This window comes from Pimephales promelas, chromosome 3 (assembly GCF_988280905.1).
Source record: "Pimephales promelas chromosome 3, fPimPro1.hap1.1, whole genome shotgun sequence".
NCBI classification, from domain to species: Eukaryota; Metazoa; Chordata; class Actinopteri; order Cypriniformes; family Leuciscidae; genus Pimephales; species Pimephales promelas.
In genome coordinates this window covers 10,605,379-10,625,826 of record NC_142771.1, presented here as the reverse complement: position 1 = coordinate 10,625,826, position 20,448 = coordinate 10,605,379, and the positions used below count along the sequence as shown (strand labels likewise).

General features: G+C 39.1%; 1 protein-coding gene across 1 annotated transcript in view; it reads right to left on the bottom strand.

The window, feature by feature from the left end:
- Positions 1-20,448, bottom strand: part of fam20ca (FAM20C golgi associated secretory pathway kinase a) — a 142,973-nt gene that overhangs the window by 56,637 nt on the left and 65,888 nt on the right. Inside the window, exons 3-4 of the mRNA XM_039685628.2 lie at positions 20,245-20,423; positions 14,298-14,376 (exon numbers count right to left, since the gene is read on the bottom strand). Coding sequence (XP_039541562.2) covers positions 14,298-14,376; positions 20,245-20,423 — 258 coding nt within the window. The remainder of the gene's footprint in view (positions 1-14,297; positions 14,377-20,244; positions 20,424-20,448) is intronic.

The following is a 20,448-nucleotide window of genomic DNA, read 5'->3' as shown; positions in this document are numbered from 1 at the left end:
CGACGGGCCCCGACTTATATACACTACTCGGGCCGGGCTTCGGGCCAATTTTAACGTCATAGTTCACACGCGGGCCGGGCCTCGGGCCTGTTTTAGGCTTATCTTTTTTATAGCCTATTTTAGATATTACTTAAAATAAAATATGAGAAGATGACTATTGAAAAGCAAACATAGAAAGACGTTTTATAACCTATCATACTGACATATATGACTGACAGTCTGCTCACGGCACGCACACGCGCACACAGGTTTCCCAGCAACGCGATCCGCGCGACCGGCTCGTTCACTGTTAAGTGTCCCGCCAGCAGCAGAAGTAGTGAGCGCGACTTCAGCGCAGCTGGAAAAAGTACGACTGGGTTAAAACTTTCCACGGTGGATGGTGCTTTTTCTGCACGATGCACTGTAAGAGACTGTTTAGGAGGTTGTCTTGTTGTTTTTTGTTTGATTGGACTTTAGTTTCATGAGTCTGTTGGAAACTTTTGGAAATACGAATGGCCATGTTCTGAAGACTTGATTCTTGAGGTAAGATAACCTGCATGTTTGTTTTTAATGTAGGGCCTAATTTATTTGATTTGTTTAGATTGCATTCTCTGTATTGTATTGTTATATTGTAAATTGTATTGTGCGAGCGCTGTTTCGAGCAGCGGAGCAGTTTGCCTCAGCTTTTCAAAAATGACAATAAACGTTTAACAAACGTTTTTGTCTGTGTGAATATGTTTAAGTTGTTTTATATCTATGGATTTTATTGTAGCCAAGTAAAGTGTTGATTTGAGAGGCTATAAATGGATCAAACATGTTTAACTCGCTGTCGGGTGCTTGGTCGTCATAAAAAAATAAATAAAAAGAAACATTTGTCTTAATTAACTTTATAAAGAAATGAAAATAATCTAAACGGTAACTACTTTGCCATTGAGGACAAAACATATCTGTTTAAATGACTGCTGCAACAGGGCAGGCTGTGTAGGTGGTTTTTTTTTTTTGTTTTGTTTTTTAAATAACGGGCTCGGGTCGGACTCGGGCTGATCATTCTGATGAGCTGTCGGACACGGGCCGGGCTAGGGCCTGGACGTCTCGGGCCAGGGCCGGGCTAGGGCCTAGATTTGAGGCCCGTGCAGGGCTCTAACTCACAGTTCCCGGCAAATCACTGACAGTGTGAATGAACCGAAATCAAACAATCCCGGGACAAATGCCGGATGACATTATCCGTGTATTTTTCGGAATCTCTGTGTGAAAGGGGCTATGTGACGGAGGCGAGCTAGGAAGAGCTGTGCAAATAAACCTCACTCCACTACCCTAGAAACTGACACCAGAAGCTGTGGAATTTTATTGTGTCCTTGTTACCGCATATCCCACTTAGTAGGACTAGTTTCGTTGGTGCCGTGACCCGGATGGGAGTGAGCTTTAGGGGGCTGAGTGAAACAGAGGCCTTATAGCAAGAGCTGTGCAGGTAAACCTCACTCCTGTGTCATCAAGCTGTGTCCTTTAGCCTCTCATGCTGGTTTTAATCCCACTAATTTCAGAGAGAATAGGACCAGTTTCATTGGTGCCGTGACCCAGGTGGAAGTGAGCGTTCAAGGGCTAAGAGTCATATAGCTGCTCTGGTAAACTTCAGTCCTCTGCTAACATGTGGCACACTAGAAACTGACACCAGAAGCTGTGGGATTTTATTGTCTCCTTGTTACCGCATATGCCTTCCACACTGATTGATGCTAGTATGAATCCCACTTAGTAGGACTAGTTTCGTTGGTGCCGTGACCCGGATGGGAGTGAGCTTTAGGGGGCTGAGTGAAACAGAGGCCTTATAGTAAGAGCTGTGCAGGTAAACCTCACTCCTGTGTCATTAAGAGATGTGATTGCAACTAAAGCTACAGGCTGTGTCCTTTAGCCTCCCATGCTGGTTTTAATCCCACTAATTTCGGTGAGAATAGCACCAGTTTCATTGGTGCCATGACCCAGATGGAAGTGAGCGTTCAAGGGTTAAGAGTCATATAGCTGCTCTGGTAAAGTTTACTCCTCTGCTAACATGTGGCACACTAGAAACTGACGCTAGAGTCAGCATCCTTTAGCTTCCCATGGCGGTTGCTTCTGGTTAAAGTCCGGCACAGGGCAGTCGAGTAAGACAAGATAAAGCTACAGTTATTTAAACAACTTTAAATCTGTGGTAACCGAGGGGTCAAGGTGGGGCTGGTTAGCACTAGCCCCTTGCTAGTAGATTGTGTAACTACACTAGATGGAAAAGCATCTAAAAATGGAAAACAACATATATCTGGTTCTATCTGTTATAAACCAAAGCATAATGTCCAAATGTATTGCATATTTAGTAACTATACCACGGTAATTTTTTGCAAAGTATTTTTCTTCAAATCCAATTGGGCTAATAGCCTTGAGATGTCAACACTTGGAATTCACCACACATACACACGCTCTCTTCTCCAAGTCTCCATTCATCAGAGCTGAGAAACAGACTTGCCTCTGTGCACAGACCCTGGATCAGTGCAGAAAGCCATGCAGCTGTGTGAGACAGCTGTCAGGAATAAGGCATACAATGTGGTTTGACATGTTGATTCACTGCTCGCTGGGTACGAGCAGCCTGCATCGCTTCAAAAATGCATGCATTAATGGAAGTTTCTTTGACCCTCCTCAAGGGCTCCAGCATAAATGATTTCTGCTTGGAGGACTTGGAAATCACACAGACACGGCTGGATGGCTTGGGTTTAAACAATGACTGGTGGTGAAGCAAGGCAAACCAAAATAAACTGTCAAAACTGAAGCAAGAAGAAGCTAATAATAACATTTGTCTTCCTTTTTATCGAAGTGTTGTAAAATCAACAAAAAAAGCAGAGTTTCATTAAGGAGGTCTATAATTAGGTGTTAGCAGTTAGGCTACCGTTAATCTTAATAGCCAAGTCCATTAAGAGCCATTAAAACAAAAATTGGTCACTAGTAGAACATACTACCATAAAATGTTAAAGCAATTTTAATGTTGCTTTAAAAAACTAACCCGAAATACGTGCATATACTTTTGAAAGGCCATCAGTAGAGCAAAATGCTAATGCTAACCACGCTAACCAACAAAACATTGACCCCTTTGTCCTAAATTTACACATTTAACACTTTTCTCATTAGGGTTAACTAGAATTTTTATGTTTTCTAGATCTGGTTGCATCATCAACAATCTTTTTTAGTCAGATTTGACATTCTGTAATCCAAACATCATGTCTTTCAGCCACTCGTAAAAATCCAACCCTTCTCCACACATAAATGCATCACTTCAGCTTAACTTCCAGCTACGGCTGAGGGCTCAGACAGAGTGTGCTAAACATTACCCCAGTTGTCATTTTTCATGGAGTTTGACATGTGAACTGCCATAACAGGATTTGAACCTAAAATATTCTAAGCCTCTTTTACAATCTCAGAACAATTCAATGAGATTCAATGTAATGCCGCAAATGTAGTGTTTTTATTTATTTATTTTAAATACGCTTATCCATTGACCATAAAACATGGTTTATCATGGATCTTTTTTATTCCTGGCCACACTTTCAATCAAAAAAAAAAAAAAAAAAAAACACTCTCCATTTTTTTTTCTTTTCTTTTACATGACAAAACGCACGTGAAGCTGGGAATTAACCTGGATTTTCCAACTGGCTTTTTCATCTTCATTTCAAAACAACACAGACCTTGCTTACTCTGAAAGTCCTCAGCGCAGGTTTTAACATGCATTGTGCTTTAGAAATAATTTCCCACTTCAGAAATCTACCTGACATACATCAATAAACTAAAGATCTGGCCTTGTATGTACAATAAAACAGATCTTACTGGAAGCTGGTACCATAGAGTGATAGTATTAGTCATGAGATTGTATCTCCCTGACTGATATGCGTGTAATATTCTACATGACATGAACATATTCTACATTACAGCGTTGCATGCACAAAAGCGGTAGCTGAAAAAAGTCTTTGGTTGTTGCTGCTGTGAGAGTTCATATCAAAGCACAGCAGCAATTTCAGAACCAATTCGAGGGAAAAAAATCATTAACATCAAAGGAGTGGAAACCTCAAGCTTGGCTCGTAGCTTAAAGATCCACAAGCTATTTTGCTGTGTGAGAGTTTTTGCTCCTGTTGAGACAAATCTAGCCTGGCACTCACTTTAAAGAGCTGCTCACCGACCAAACTTCCAGCCTGTGAGTAAAAGAGAACTGTTCATAGGGTTCATAACATGGTTTAAGTAGGACATTTTCCTATTAGCAACACTCTTGATGGTCCTGGAATACTCCTATTAACCAATCATTGGCCTCTGAATTAAGATGTTAGGATAAGATCCTGATGTAAGGGAGTGAATAATGGGTGAGTCTGATAATCAAGGCTTGAATCTCAATATAGGAGATGAAAATAAAAAATTGTTGCATATATGCATTTATGCACTTGGCATATGCTGTTATCCAAAGCATCTTCATTCGCCTTCAAGGCATGTTTTATCAGTTCACGTACTCCCTCGGAATCAAAATGAGGAAAAAAAAACCCAAACATTACAACCCTGGTTACTGCAGAATTGAGAATAAAAAAAAAAATCAATAACCCTTTTTAACCCATATATAGTGTTGTTTTTTTTTAAATTCCGCCTTGTTTCTACGATTTTTGGCGTAAGCATCTTGCTTTTGCACTCAAATTAACCCTTACATGGATACCTCAGGTCTTTAGTGTCCCGCGACGTCAGTCACTGCCCTCCTCCTCATTCATTTTTTTTTAAAGTTGGAAAGTTATCAACCTTCTTTGTTCCACTTTATTTTGTGCACATACGTATACTTTCAGTGTGCTAGAACGTACTGGAAATTACATGGGTTAAAGGGTTAGTTCACCCAAAAATGAAAATTCTGTCAGTATTTACTCACCCTCATGTTGTTCCAACCCCGTAAGACCTTCGTTCATCTTCGGAACACAAATTAAGATATTTAAGATATTAAGATCGCTCCTGCATACTAGTCCATAGGCTTCTTGAGGGACTGGCTCTTGCTGTCCCCGAAAAGTCATTAAAGACATCGTTAAAATAGTCCAAGTGACTACAGGGGCTCAATCTTAAGTTTATCAAACGACGAGAACACTTTTTTGCGCAAAAAAACAACAAAAATAGCGACTTTATTTCAACTATTCACGTCCTTCTCCATGAGCCTGTAAGTCAGTTAACGTAGTGTGATTGCGTAGAGCTACGTCACACGTAGGCTCACTATTGGCCGACGCTGGTCATATGTGTGTGATGCGTGTGACGTACAATAACAGAAGCTTACGCTATTAAACTAGTAACCTGACTCGCGCAGAGGGAGAAATAAACGAATAGTTGAAATAAAGTCGTTATTTTTGTTGTTTGTTTTGCGCACAAAAGTGTTCTCGTCGTTTGATAAACTTAAGATTGAGCCCCTGTAGTCACTTGGACTATTTTAACGATGTCTTTAATGACTTTTCGAGGACAGCAAGAGCCAGTCCCTCAAGAAGCCTATGGACTGTATGCAGGAGCGATCTTAATATCTTAAATATCTTAATTTGTGTTCCGAAGATGAACGAAGGTCTTACGTGGTTGGAACAACATGAGGGTGAGTAAATACTGACCGAATTTTCATTTTTGGGTGAACTAACCCTTTAAGGTTAAGGTGGCAATGTCTGATACACAATGATGAAGTGATGTTCACTCATAGTTACAGCAGGCAGAAAACAAAAGAATAGGAAGTTAAACTTGAAATGGCTCTGCGTTGAGCCATGATGGTGGGTCTGGTGAAGAAGCTATCATGTTTTCGAAAGATGTTGAAAATGATACGTTTGGGAATATGTTTGAGAGCGCGAATATGAGCAAGATGATGGAAGTATTGGGAAATGAGCTCTGACGAGGACAGGTATGATGGCGTAAAACATCTTCTCAAACTGAACCCTTCCAAGCTACGAAGGGCAACAAAATATGCTTTATTTTATTGTTCTGTAATTGTTACACTAATGCGTCAACACAACACACATGCATCGTGATGATCTCGTAGATAATGTTGTTCGTAAACAAAGCACTCGTGTCGCTTCATAAAGTTGGGGTTAAATCACTGGAGTCTCTGACATAAATCTCTCAGATTTCATTAAAAATATCTTCACTTGTGCTCTAAAAATAAACGAAAGTCTTACGACATGAGGGTGAGTAATTAACGATAGAAGTTTCATTTTTGGGTGAACCAACCCTTCAAGGTTACTATATTTTTAGTTTAGCATTCAGTACATGATTGCCAGTGTATTTGAACACACTTTAAACACATTTAAAAGGCTATAATATATCAATTTGCAAATTAAAACAGCGCTACTAGTGCGAGTCAACTGCCATTTTGCCCGAACTTAATTTGATTGTGTTCAATCTGCTTAAATATATGTACAACTTAAGTTTACTTAATCCGTTTCTGTTTGCTTACATGATTGATTTGTGTTGCATTCATTGAAACTGGGCGGTGCTTGTAAGTTCCCAGCATGCTTTGCATATGGTTGAATTAAGAGGGAATACATGTTAAAATTAAGTGTTAATTTATATGTTTTTGATGAAATAAGAAAAGGGGAAGACTTGGTAGTGCGTAATCGTGTTTAATGTTAAACTACATTGCAATTATTGAACCATTTAAATTGCAGTGTGAGTTTTAGTCAGGTGGACAAATAAAATCATGCCCTGTCAACTTGCAGTGTCTCACTACACAACATGATGAGTTATAACAACCTAAAAAACATAAATTTATAAAAAAAAACATTTTCAAAATTTGTTATCACAACATATTTTCTTTTCTCAAATCAACTTTATAATAATTTATTTAGTTGAGATAACTTATTATTTTGAGTTTCTGATGATTAAATTAATCCCCTTCATTGTATTAACTCACTTTTTCCAGTTCAGTCAACTTAAAATTTTAAGGCAACCCAGGTTACTTACTTTTTTTAAGTTAAACCAACAATATTTTTTTACAGTGTAGTAATCACAACAGTTTTTCTTTTGTCAAATCAACCTAAATAATTTATTTAGTTCAGATAACATATCATTTTGAGTTTCTGATATTAAATCATTCTCCTTCATTGTATCAACTCACTTTATCCAGTTCAATGAACTTAAAATTTTAAGGCAACCAGGTTACTTACTTTTTTAAGTTAAACCATCAATATTTTTTTTTACAGTGTAATGGATGAATGAATATGAATTTGAATACCTGAATCATATAAGGGAGCCTTTTTAAATTCACTGACAATTTAATTAGGCTCTGCCCAACCATAGTAAATAAGTTGAATCAACCTTAATGAATTAAGTTGACCAAACGCAAGTACATTAAATTGGAATAACATAATTGCATAATGCTGAAATAAAGCAAGTTAATCATGTGGAAATCCTTTTTTATGTTCATTCAATTGAGTGTTACACATTTAAACTATGCTACTTTTTCATTTAATTGTAAATAACATGCAATTAAGTGTCAGAAAACATTACATTCAATTCGCACTTGGATATCTTAAAGTACATGATTTTCTGTAATACACACTCTTTTTAAAAGTATGCTAAAGTTTGAGCTCCTTAACTTAGGGGCTTTTTCTGTCTCTCTGTCTTTCTAATTTGATTTTCTTTCATTTCCGTGATCATCATGAGTATTCAGTCATAAATAAGCCGTTCAGTGAGCAGGGCTTTCCTGCACAGCTACTCCGTCCTCATTCTGATGGGACGAGTGCTTTCCCATGGCACATGTCCCACCGGGCTGTTCTCTGACTGAACATGGAGAAGAGCGAAAGGTTGCCCAATAATTTATTGCTGCATTTGCACCTAGATCCCAATCAGATAACTCAAGTTCAATAAATTCGTCTCTCACACACGGCTTTCTAAGACTGCGGGAACCGGAGCGGTTACCCCTCCATGCGTCGGCAGATAGATTAGCATCCGGCTCAAAGCAGCAGCACTTCAAAAGAAGCTTTGATGCTCAGTACGGCTACACAGAGGGGCAGGTGAGGGCCCCGTGCCGTCGACGAGGATTCTGGGAAATACTCCCAGCTTTTAGAGCTGGATATATCTAAAGTCTTCTCGTAGTGGGAGATGGTTGTAGAGCCTGGGAAAGAGCTTTATTCAGGATGAAAAAGTGCACACTTGCTGTGGTGAGGGTGGCCATGTGCTCTGGATCTTCAATGGTTTGAGTGGGACCATGTGGAAGGCGATTCATGTCAACGATATGATGAAGGACGTGGTATTTGCTTTCTTTAGCGATGATTATTCACAACACAAACTGAGAAATCCATTGAATATGTTTTTAACATCAAAATTGTGAAATAGAGCTAAAGAGAACTCTGTTTGTGTTAGTCAGTCTAGTCTTTCAGTTGTTGTCTCTGTCTAGTCGGAGATTATGTTTAATTGCCGCTTTTATTACAGACATTGCCAAACGCTCCGCTAAGATATTGTGTCCTTTCATGATCTCTCTTGAGAACTAAATGAAAGCTGGGATTTCAACAGAAAACACGCAATACACAATGTGCCTTTTTTGAGCCACTGTTATCCTATCAGATGTGTATCATCTAGTAGGGCTGGGTATTGAAACAAATTTCACAATTCGATTCGATTTCGATTCACAAGCTTGCAATTCGATTCGATTTCGATTACGATTCGATTCAATATCGATTATTTTGGATATCAGTTACAATAAATGGCATTTTTTCTCAAGGGAATCAAATCTCTTAACTAATGCTGTAAACTATGGGAGTCTAGTTGTAGCCTATAGGCTTCATTAGCCTAATGAAGGTAATAATGAATGAATCACTTAAATTACACTTTTATTTATTTTTATAATAAGAAGATTATATGAAATATAAACATTTAAATGGTGGCTGTCATAAAAAAACTTGCCAGATTTATTCAAATATGAAGGTAATAATGAACGAATCACTTAAATTAAACTTTTATTTATTTTTATAATAAGAAGATTATATGAAATATAAACATTTAAATGGTGGCTATATATTTAGCAAAACGCTCCTCTCTAGAGTTATTTTTTCTAGCTGACTAACGAGTTGATGTGGGTTTTCTGAGGTAAATATGACGATACATGACATTGATTACAAGCTGTTTAACTGACGTCTTTCCACGGTTTAAACGCTGATTGAGCGAATCAGTGACATGATACGAATTTCGATAAGTTATACTCTATCTTTTAACACACTTTCAGACGCTCATTCATGTTTATTTCGCGCTGTAACTGCTATTATTAACCCGGAAGAGAGATCAGCGCTGCTGCTTCTCAACAGCTGCGCCAGAGCGATCTCACGCCACAGCGCCAAAACTCTATTTATGTTTTTGAATTTCTAATGAAAATGGACGTAATTTGAAAATTGAGACTTTGCTTCATATTAATAGTAACAAAGGACAAAGATTATTGCGATTTTTTTTTTGATGCGCGCAGCCGCGATACAATATCCCATTCATTCAAATGAAACAGGATGAATAATCGATTCTTGAGACTTAAGAATCGATATCGGTTCGTAAAAATGAGAATCGATTAATATCGAGAAATCGATATTTATTACCCAGCCCTATCATCTAGGTAGGTGAATTATGTCATCTGTATTATCAAGTTTACCCAATGGATAAACTGGTCCAAAAACGTGTGCTAGGGATGTTTCTCTTCAGTTACCCGTTCCCTTTGTTCAATTTTCCCGCTCTTCATTTGTTACCATTGAAATCTAATCGCCATTTTGCGTCAACTATGGCTTTTTTGTCCAGAGCCTAAAGTTTACAGTCAGTAGTAGGGCTGTCCCGCATGTTCTCAACCCGCCTATAGAGGGCGATCTCACTCACAGAATGAACACAATAGTGTCAGCCATCTTTTTTTTGAAGCTAACCCAGATAGCAAACTGACATTGAATCAACGTGGAAATATGACATCGAAACAACGTTGATCTGACATTGTTTTGCTCATCGAATTAACGTTGAACCAACGTCAGACGCGTCATTCTTTCAAAACTAACGGAAAATCAACTTGAAATCAACGCGTTGTTTCAACGTTATGAAAGCAAACCAATTTTCGATTTTCATTTAGCTTTGAAGAATGCCGCGTCTGACGTTGGTTCAACGTTAATTCGATGAGCAAAATCAACGTTGTTTCAATGTCATGAGAGACGTCGTTTCCACGTTGATTCAATGTCAGTTTGCTGTCTGGGAAGCTAGCAGGCTCTTGTTCTGTGGAGAAAGCCGAGTTACCATCCTCTTTTTCCTGGACATGTCCTGCCGTCGATGTCCGGGATTCAGCTTTTGCTTTCTGCAGTCGCCATTCATTGTTTACATGCACACCTTTGGATTCAATCCGATTGGTGAATCTGAATGTAGTGTTTACATGAAGTGATCGGTTGATTTGCGTTTTAACATTGCTAAAAAAAATTCTGCTCTTCTGTGAGAGATATGAGACACATTTTCAGGCAGGCTCATCACGGAGACTCACTAGTAGCCTAGACTTGTTGTTTAAATACTGCGCTCTGTGACCGGTAGGCGGTAGCGAAGCAAGTGCATTCTGGGAGTTGTTGTCTTTCATCCACATAAGCCAAAAATACATTTTCTGGCTTTTCTCAATCTAGAAAGCTCCAAATTCAAAAATAATTTCACATTTCTTCTATTTTAAATACACGCTCATCTATCCTGAGGTGAAGTATCCCTTTAAAATAAGTTGAAGTTAAACCTAAAACTGAAATAAAAAAGAGCTAAATATAAATAAAAGGAAATGACCAAAACACAACATGCTGACTAAAACTAAAATTGAAGTGAAAATATAAATATAAAAATGATTTTGTATAATATTTAAATAGTATATAAACAACACAGCTCCTTGTGCATACAAAAACAGCAATGGATTTTTACAATAAATGGCAAAAGGACTGGTTGGAAATGTAAACGGACATGTCTGTTAGACAATAACAAACATCTTTAAATCATCTAAGACTTTGCACAGTATTATGTTGTGCATCCCAGTAGTAATTCATCATGGCCTAAGCCAGTGATTTTTTCAGCAGGGAGCACTAATCCAAACATGCATAAGCCACCTTGTATGGTGTGTGAATTGTGCATCTCCTGATGCTACTGCAATCTCTCTCTCACTCTGTCTGTGTGTGTGTGTATTTAGCCACCAAATGCTTGTGTCTGTATCCACTAAGAAAGACTAAGAAATCACAGATGGCGAATGACAAAGCATAATCAAACAAAACAACAACAAGAAAAAAAAAAAAAAAAAAGATTTTCCCTCTGGGTGGAAGCAATCAACCATCACCTAGTAATTATTTGATCACGAATAAATCAGGTAGCCCTGGCTGTGTTGTTTCAACAGAGGGAATATGGAGGCAGACACACTCCGTCGACCCGCCCTGTTTTATGTGCTATTACAGCTTCTTCTGGCAAATATCCCCGAGAGCGTGTGATAGTGTCTCGCAGTTTTTAATTAATGCGTAAGCCTGGTGATGTTAATTAAAACCAGACTGATCATTACCCACCCAGAAAGATCTTACGGACGCTCGTGCTGCCGGCCAACAAATGCCGAACACAACTGAGGGGGTTGCTAATAATCCTTCAAATCAGTTCAGATGCAATCTTTAGTGGGTTTGAAAAAGTTTTTCAATTGGGGATTTTTAGGTAAACGGCTGCATCCTCGCTTTGTTCAATATCATAACAAGGGCATTCATTGAACCTCATTGGTTCTCATACTTACCAATTTTGAACGTTCTCTGTATTTTCGCCCAATCAATGTTTATATGCGCATAAAAGCCTAAGTTTAATCTGTTCATCATATAAAGCGGCTGTGTCTCTTCAGATTCAGAAACCTAGGATTAAACCGTTTGACTTATATGGATTACGTTTACGATCTATCTATGAAACTTGTGAAGCTTCAGATTTTAGGCTTTCAATGGAGAGACAGAAATCTAATATTTTAAAGGGGAAATAAAGCGGTGTAACAAGTTTACATGATTTACAAGATGGATTTCCAATATAATCAACAATTATATAAGAAACATTACAAATGTAAACATTTAGAAGAAAAAAAGAAAAAAACTTTGTATCTTTCGCCGCCAGGGCGCCGCCATTGTGCAGTTGACGTCACGGGGTTGGTTGGCTCAAGTTTAACAGGCTCTGGGCATTAAAAATTGCGACATCAAACTGTGTTTACACCAGTGTTTTGACCGCGAACGATTAATGTTAGGTACAGTCATTAGACAAAAAGACGACGTCTCATGGTATATGTTGACAAACTGCACATAGAAACATTGTTCGCGATGTCTGCCGTCAGATATTCCCGTCTCGTCAACACCATGTAAGTTACGTTGCTGTGTAGAACAGTCAGTGGTGGTTTGGGGCGAAGAGCGGGTTTGCAACGCTAACTTACCAGGTGTCAGTGTGGCTGTTGTCCTGCGATGCCCTCCGTGTCAGAGTCCATCTGTTGTCAAGAGGTTGATCTTGAGCATGTGTTGCGTGGTCAATTCTGCATCACCGGCGCGCACGTTTACCATGCTGTGCCGTGAGTTAGACGCGTAGAAGTGGCGATGCTTTACCTGAAGAATGTCAGAGCGGAGACACTTTTTCCTAGTATATGTAGGCTGTAGCTAACGTTACTAGCACTACCAGTGCGAAAAAATGGACGTTTCATTTCCCCTTTAACAAATACGTGCTAACTTACATGTTATTGACGAGACGGGAATATCTGACGGCAGAGATCGCGAACAATGTTTCTATGTGCAGTTTGTCAACATATAACATGAGACGTCGTCTTTTTTTTGTCTAATAACTGTACCTAACTACAGTTCTGTAACTGTACCTAACATTAGTCGTTCGCGGTCAAAACACTGGTATAAACACAGTTTGATGTCGCGATTTTCAATGCCCAGAGCCTGTTAAAATTTGAGCCAACCAACCCCGTGACGTCAACTGCACAATGGCGGCGCAAGATACAAAGTTTTTTCTTTTTTTCTTCTAAATGTTTACATTTGTAATGTTTCTTATATAATTGTTGATTATATTGGAAATCCATCTTGTAAATCATGTAAACTTGATTCACTGCTTCATTTCCCCTATAAATAATTATCTTCATTCTGTTCTAAAGATGAACGAAAGTCTTCTGGCCCGCTCACACCAACAATAACTATAAGGAAACAATACAATGCAATACAAATTGTATTTCTGTAGCACAATTAAAGTGCTTAGAAGTACTAGAATATTTCATATTTCTTCATTTTGATAAGGTATCAAAAGGTCAACACACTGTTTTGGAGCAATAGCATCCAACGCTTTAAAAACATCAACAGAACCTTGAAATAAAATAGGCCCTAATATAGAACCCTGTGGCACACCACTATGTAACTCGATGCAGAACACACATTTCCAATGCTGACCAAATATAACTAACAATAACTACATTAGCGTCCACAAAATATGGTTCTGGTAATTTTATGTGTACGCTGCCACTTTAAATGCTCTAGCACTTGCAAGTAGGGTGCATTCTGAGTGGCTGTCAATGTCTTTATTGTTGGTTGTGGTGTGGACTCTGTGATTCTTTATTCAGAACCATTTTTAAAACGATATCTTTCATAGATATAGTTATTGTCCTTGGTGTGAACAGGCCTTTATGGATTTGGAACAACATGAGAGTGAGTAAATGACCGAAATGACTTTTAAAGCTGCAGTCGGTAACTTTTGTCGCTCTAGTGGTTAATAACCAGAACTGCATGATTCAAGTCTTTCCCATCCCAGATAGCAAACTGACATTGAATCAACGTGGAAACATGACATCGAAACAACGTTGATCTGACATTGTTTTGCTCATCGAATTAACGTTGAACCAACGTCAGACGCGCCATTCTTTCAAAACTAACGGAAAATCAACTTGAAATCAACGCGTTGTTTCAACGTTATGAAAGCAAACCAATTTTCGATTTTCATTTAGCTTTGAAGAATGCCGCGTCTGACGTTGGTTCAACGTTAATTCGATGAGCAAAATCAACGTTGTTTCAATGTCATGAGAGACGTTGTTTCCACGTTGATTCAATGTCAGTTTGCTATCTGGGATTTCTTGACACCATTCTATTTTTAACATACACATGTAAAATAAAGACATAAACCATAAATCTGGTTCAACATCTAAAAGCAGAACCACATGTTTTTGTTCAAAACACAAAAGGCTTAGTCCACACCTCTTTCTTGAAATGAAAGTATGCCAGGAACCTTCTGAACAAACTGGTTCTCTATAGGAAATGCATTCATGAAAAATGAAAGACAGCAGTATCACTTACTTCATAGGTTTGAACAGGGCTTGACCGTAGTTCTGGAATGACATGATGAGCTTCAGCTGAGTGCCGCCTGACTTCATAGCTGTGAAAGGAACATAATTATTGTAACACCAGCCGACCAGCTTTCTAAAAACAAGACAATATGAACACACACCCACACACTAACACAACCTTCTCTTCCAGGATTCATGCTAAATAGCTTTCGCTCTAACTCACACAAACATGTATCAGCTGTGATGTTTTGGGAGTCGGTTTTGTAAACAGCAGTGGTGATTTCTTAGTGCATTTCGCCAGGCTGTCGGTAAATCTCACACACGAACACATGCAGATTTACAAGACTATGCAACCATCTGCTGTTTATGAGAGCCGAAGAGGTGAAACGGTTGAAACATTTGAAATATATGAGATATTTGTGATATGACGAACTCATTTCATTAAAAGTATTGTATACAAACATACTTTTATTCCAGCTAGTATTCATTTCTCATTTTAATTTATTTGAACTTTGAAAAAACAAAATCGACACAACCTATATAGCCAATTAAAAAAATACTAAAAATGACAAAACACAGTCTTTTTTCACTTAAAAGTTACATTTTTGTGTGATACAACGCACCAAAATACTTGATGATGATATTATGAATTAATTAATGATATATATATATATACACACACAGAAATATCATTACATTACTTTTGTGGTAATAAATGTATTTCAAAATCAAATGTAACCTTGTCTAAGAATTTTGGAGAGCATTTTCAACTATTTGAAGTTGAAATGAAGTCCCTCGCAAGTGTGCACAAGTGGTTTGTGTGTACGTAGGCCTTCGGCAGCTTAATTCAGTCACAACAAATCATATTTACTACAAAGCGAATAATCCCCCCAAATTACACCATGCTGTCTAGAGAGTGAAGTCATGTTTCTCATGGCTTTTCCAGGCAGGGCTGTGTCAGTGCCTGTCTCACATTTTCTTTTTAAGTGTTAAATCCAGACAGTCTAGTTCCAAACGCCTTAAAACTATGAGAAAACTGACCTTAGATCAGCAGAACAAGTTTTGTCAGGTTGATTAATGAGATCGGACAGCAAAGATGGCTGATACAGCTTTACGTTGAGTAATCCAAAAAAAATCTGTATCATATTTCCCCAGAGAGCACCTGTGCAATTCTGCAGTAGTAAAGTCTTATTGAACTCATTAGTTGAGCAGAGACAAGTCAGTTGGAACAAAGCCATAATGCCGTAGCTCTCAGTGCTATCATGTAGTGTATCTCGGTCTACACATATACAAACAAGTATTGTTTAACTGCAGATCTTTTGATTTGCTTCAATCCCCAGAGAACTGCTCTATTTATTTGATTAAATGTGTCCTGAATGTTCTCTTTTAGTCTAATTTTTTGAAAGCACTGCAATCATCGCAGAGTATTTCACCAAGTGCTGAATTTATAACCTTAATTAATCCTAATATGACTAAAATTACATCCAGCAAGGTGCTATTTGCTCCAGAGGCTGCATTGAGCCACATTGTAAAAAGTGAACAGCGGTATTTCGTACCGTATAGAGATGATTTTTGAAATGTTAATAACCTTCTCCTATTCCTGATTAACATGCAGAAAACGAATTAAGCCATTTGTACGTTTGAGAAAAGTGTGAACTTAAATATTCTCCGCAACACTCAAAATGCAATTACGTCAATTCTGAAAAGTATTTCAAAAAACTGCATTTGCCGATAATATAATAGCCGTGAAAGTGACCTTTTATTTTATTAATGTTTCTTAACCAACTATTCGTGCATTGTGAGTATTTGCAGTGTTTCTGTGTTGGTTGTGTTGTGAGTATTGCAGTCTGTTTCTTTATCTGGGTGCGTTGTGAGTATTTGCAGTGTGTTTCTGTATTTGGGTGTGTTGTGAGTATTGCAGTGTGTTTTTGGGTGCGTTGTGAGTATTGCAGTGTTTCTGTATTCGGGTGTGTTGTGAGTATTGCAGTGTGTTTCTGTATTCGGTGCGTTGTGAGTATTGCAAGTGTGTTTCTGTATTTGGGTGTGTTGTGAGTATTGCAGTGTGTTTTTGGGTGCGTTGTGAGTATTGCAGTGTTTCTGTATTTGGGTGCATTGTGAGTATTGCAGTGTGTTTCTGTATTCGGTGCGTTGTGAGTATTGCAGTGAGTTTCTGTATTTGGGTGTGTTGTGAGTATTGCAGTGTGTTTTTGGGTGCGTTGTGAGTATTGCAAGTGTGTTTCTGTATTTGGGTGTGTTGTGAGTATTGCAGTGTGTTTTTGGGTGCGTTGTGAGTATTGCAGTGTTTCTGTATTTGGGTGCATTGTGAGTATTGCAGTGTGTTTCTGTATTCGGTGCGTTGTGAGTATTGCAGTGTGTTTCTGTATTTGGGTGTGTTGTGAGTATTGCAGTGTGTTTTTGGGTGCGTTGTGAGTATTGCAAGTGTGTTTCTGTATTTGGGTGTGTTGTGAGTATTGCAGTGAGTTTCTGTATTTGGGTGTGTTGTGAGTATTGCAGTGTGTTTTTGGGTGCGTTGTGAGTATTGCAAGTGTGTTTCTGTATTTGGGTGCGTTGTGAGTATTGCAGTGTGTTTCTGTATTTGGGTGTGTTGTGAGTATTGCAGTGTGTTTTTGGGTGCGTTGTGAGTATTGCAAGTGTGTTTCTGTATTTGGGTGTGTTGTGAGTATTGCAGTGTGTTTCTGTATTTGGGTGCGTTGTGAGTATTTGCAGTGTTTCTGTATTCGGGTGTGTGTGAGTATTACAGTGTGTTTCTGTATTCGGGTGTGTGTGAGTATTGCAGTGTGTTTCTGTATTCGGGTGTGTTGTGAGTATTACAGTGTGTTTCTGTATTTGGGTGTGTGTGAGTATTGCAGTGTGTTTTTGGGTGCGTTGTGAGTATTGCAAGTGTGTTTCTGTATTTGGGTGCGTTGTGAGTATTGCAGTGTGTTTCTGTATTTGGGTGTGTTGTGAGTATTGCAGTGTGTTTTTGGGTGCGTTGTGAGTATTGCAAGTGTGTTTCTGTATTTGGGTGTGTTGTGAGTATTGCAGTGTGTTTCTGTATTTGGGTGCGTTGTGAGTATTTGCAGTGTTTCTGTATTCAGGTGTGTGTGAGTATTACAGTGTGTTTCTGTATTCGGGTGTGTGTGAGTATTGCAGTGTGTTTCTGTATTCGGGTGTGTTGTGAGTATTACAGTGTGTTTCTGTATTTGGGTGTGTGTGAGTATTACAGTGTGTTTCTGTATTTGGGTGCGTTGTGAGTATTGCAGTGTGTTTCTGTATTCGGGTGCGTTGTGAGTATTTGCAGTGTTTCTGTATTCGGGTGTGTGTGAGTATTACAGTGTGTTTCTGTATTTGGGTGCGTTGTGAGTATTTGCAGTGTTTCTGTATTCGGGTGTGTGTGAGTATTACAGTGTGTTTCTGTATTCGGGTGTGTGTGAGTATTGCAGTGTGTTTCTGTATTCGGGTGTGTGTGAGTATTACAGTGTGTTTCTGTATTTGGGTGTGTGTGAGTATTACAGTGTGTTTCTGTATTTGGGTGCGTTGTGAGTATTGCAGTGTGTTTCTGTATTCGGGTGCGTTGTGAGTATTTGCAGTGTTTCTGTATTCGGGTGTGTGTGAGTATTGCAGTGTGTTTCTGTATTTGGGTGCGTTGTAAGTATTTGCAGTGTTTCTGTATTCGGGTGTGTGTGAGTATTACAGTGTGTTTCTGTATTTGGGTGCGTTGTGAGTATTGCAGTGTGTTTCTGTATTCGGGTGCGTTGTGAGTATTTGCAGTGTTTCTGTATTCGGGTGTGTGTGAGTATTACAGTGTGTTTCTGTATTCGGGTGTGTGTGAGTATTGCAGTGTGTTTCTGTATTCGGGTGTGTTGTGAGTATTGCAGTGTTTCTGTATTCGGGTGTGTGTGAGTATTACAGTGTGTTTCTGTATTCGGGTGTGTGTGAGTATTGCAGTGTGTTTCTGTATTCGGGTGCGTTGTGAGTATTTGCAGTGTTTCTGTATTCGGGTGTGTGTGAGTATTACAGTGTGTTTCTGTATTCGGGTGTGTGTGAGTATTGCAGTGTGTTTCTGTATTCGGGTGTGTTGTGAGTATTGCAGTGTTTCTGTATTCGGGTGTGTGTGAGTATTACAGTGTGTTTCTGTATTCGGGTGTGTGTGAGTATTGCAGTGTGTTTCTGTATTCGGGTGTGTTGTGAGTATTGCAGTGTTTCTGTATTCGGGTGTGTTGTGAGTATTGCGGTGTGTTTCTGTATTCGGGTGTGTGTGAGTATTACAGTGTGTTTCTGTATTTGGGTGCGTTGTGAGTATTGCAGTGTGTTTCTGTATTCGGGTGCGTTGTGAGTATTTGCAGTGTTTCTGTATTCGGGTGTGTGTGAGTATTACAGTGTGTTTCTGTATTTGGGTGTGTTGTGAGTATTGCAGTGTTTCTGTATTCGGGTGTGTGTGAGTATTACAGTGTGTTTCTGTATTTGGGTGTGTTGTGAGTATTGCAGTGTGTTTCTGTATTCAGGTGTGTTGTGAGTATTGCAGTGTGATTCTGTGTTCGGGTGCGTTGTGAGTATTGCAGTGTGTTTCTGTATTCGGGTGCATTGTGAGTATTGCAGTGTGTTTTTGTATTGGTTGTGTTGTGAGTATTGCAGTGTGTTTTTGGGTGTGTTGTGAATATTGCAGTGTGTTTCTGTATTCAGGTGCATTGTGAGTATTGCAGTGTATTTTTGGGTGTGTTGTGAGTATTGCAGTGTGTTTCTGTATTCGGGTGCATTGTGAGTATTGCAGTGTGTTTTTGTATTCCGGTGCATTGTGAGTATTGCAGTGTGTTTTTGTATTGGTTGTGTTGTGAGTATTGCAGTGTGTTTTTGGGTGTGTTGTGAATATTGCAGTGTGTTTCTGTATTCAGGTGCATTGTGAGTATTGCAGTGTATTTTTGGGTGTGTTGTGAGTATTGCAGTGTGTTTCTGTATTCGGGTGCATTGTGAGTATTGCAGTGTGTTTTTGTATTCCGGTGCATTGTGAGTATTGCAGTTTGTTTTTGTATTGGTTGTGTTGTGAGTATTGCAGTGTGTTTTTGGGTGTGTTGTGAATATTGCAGTGTGTTTCTTTATTCAGGTGCATTGTGAGTATTGCAGTGTATTTTTGGGTGTGTTGTGAGTATTGCAGTGTGTTTCTGTATTCGGGTGCATTGTGAGTATTGCAGTGTGTTTTTGTATTCCGGTGCATTGTGAGTATTGCAGTGTGTTTTTGTATTGGTTGTGTTGTGAGTATTGCAGTGTGTTTTTGGGTGTGTTGTGAATATTGCAGTGTGTTTCTGTATTCGGGTGCATTGTGAGTATTTGCAGTGTTTCTGTATTGGTTGTGTTGTGAGTATTACAGTGTGTTTCTGTATTTGGGTTTGTTGTGAGTATTGCAGTGTTTCTGTATTCGGGTGTGTTGTGAGTATTGCAGTGTGTTTCTGTATTCGGGTGTGTTGTGAGTATTGCAGTGTGATTCTGTGTTCGGGTGCGTTGTGAGTATTGCAGTGTGTTTCTGTATTTGAGTTTGTTGTGAATGTTTAAAACTCCACCCAATTGGTAACAGGGTCAGAGGTTTAACCTAAATACTAATTAGGAAAGAACTATGTAAAGACTAACCGGTATGCGTGAGCATATTGTGTTCACCTCCTAGTTTCGGTTCATTTAGATGTCATTGGTCCGTGCTGCAATCCTATATCAGTCAAACCTTTCCAGAGTTAGTCTGAAAACAGGCTGAGATCCATCTTTTCAGCGGTCTCAGGTGTGAACAAACCCTTAGCCTCCAAAATGCAACCAAAATGACACTTTGCACACCACTGGCTCATGTCATTCCAATAATGTCTCAAAAGCACTTGGCACTAATTGCTTTCGGGATGGCAGCACAGGACCCAGAGCCATCCCACTTCACCTGTGCTGTTCTATTAAACAGGAGCAGGTCCTGTCCCTGTACCTACCTACACTGGTGATCCTCTGGGAGACCAGGTCCTTCAGCAGGGCCCCTATGACAGGGGTGTGTCTGGAATACAGCTCGTACCGGTTGATCCCAATGTGGAAGCGGAGCCAGTTGGGATATGACTCAGCAGAGGCCTCCCCTGCCGGACTGTACTCCTCCTCCACGGCTCCCTCGTTATGCCTGTTGATAAAGGACAGAGGACGAC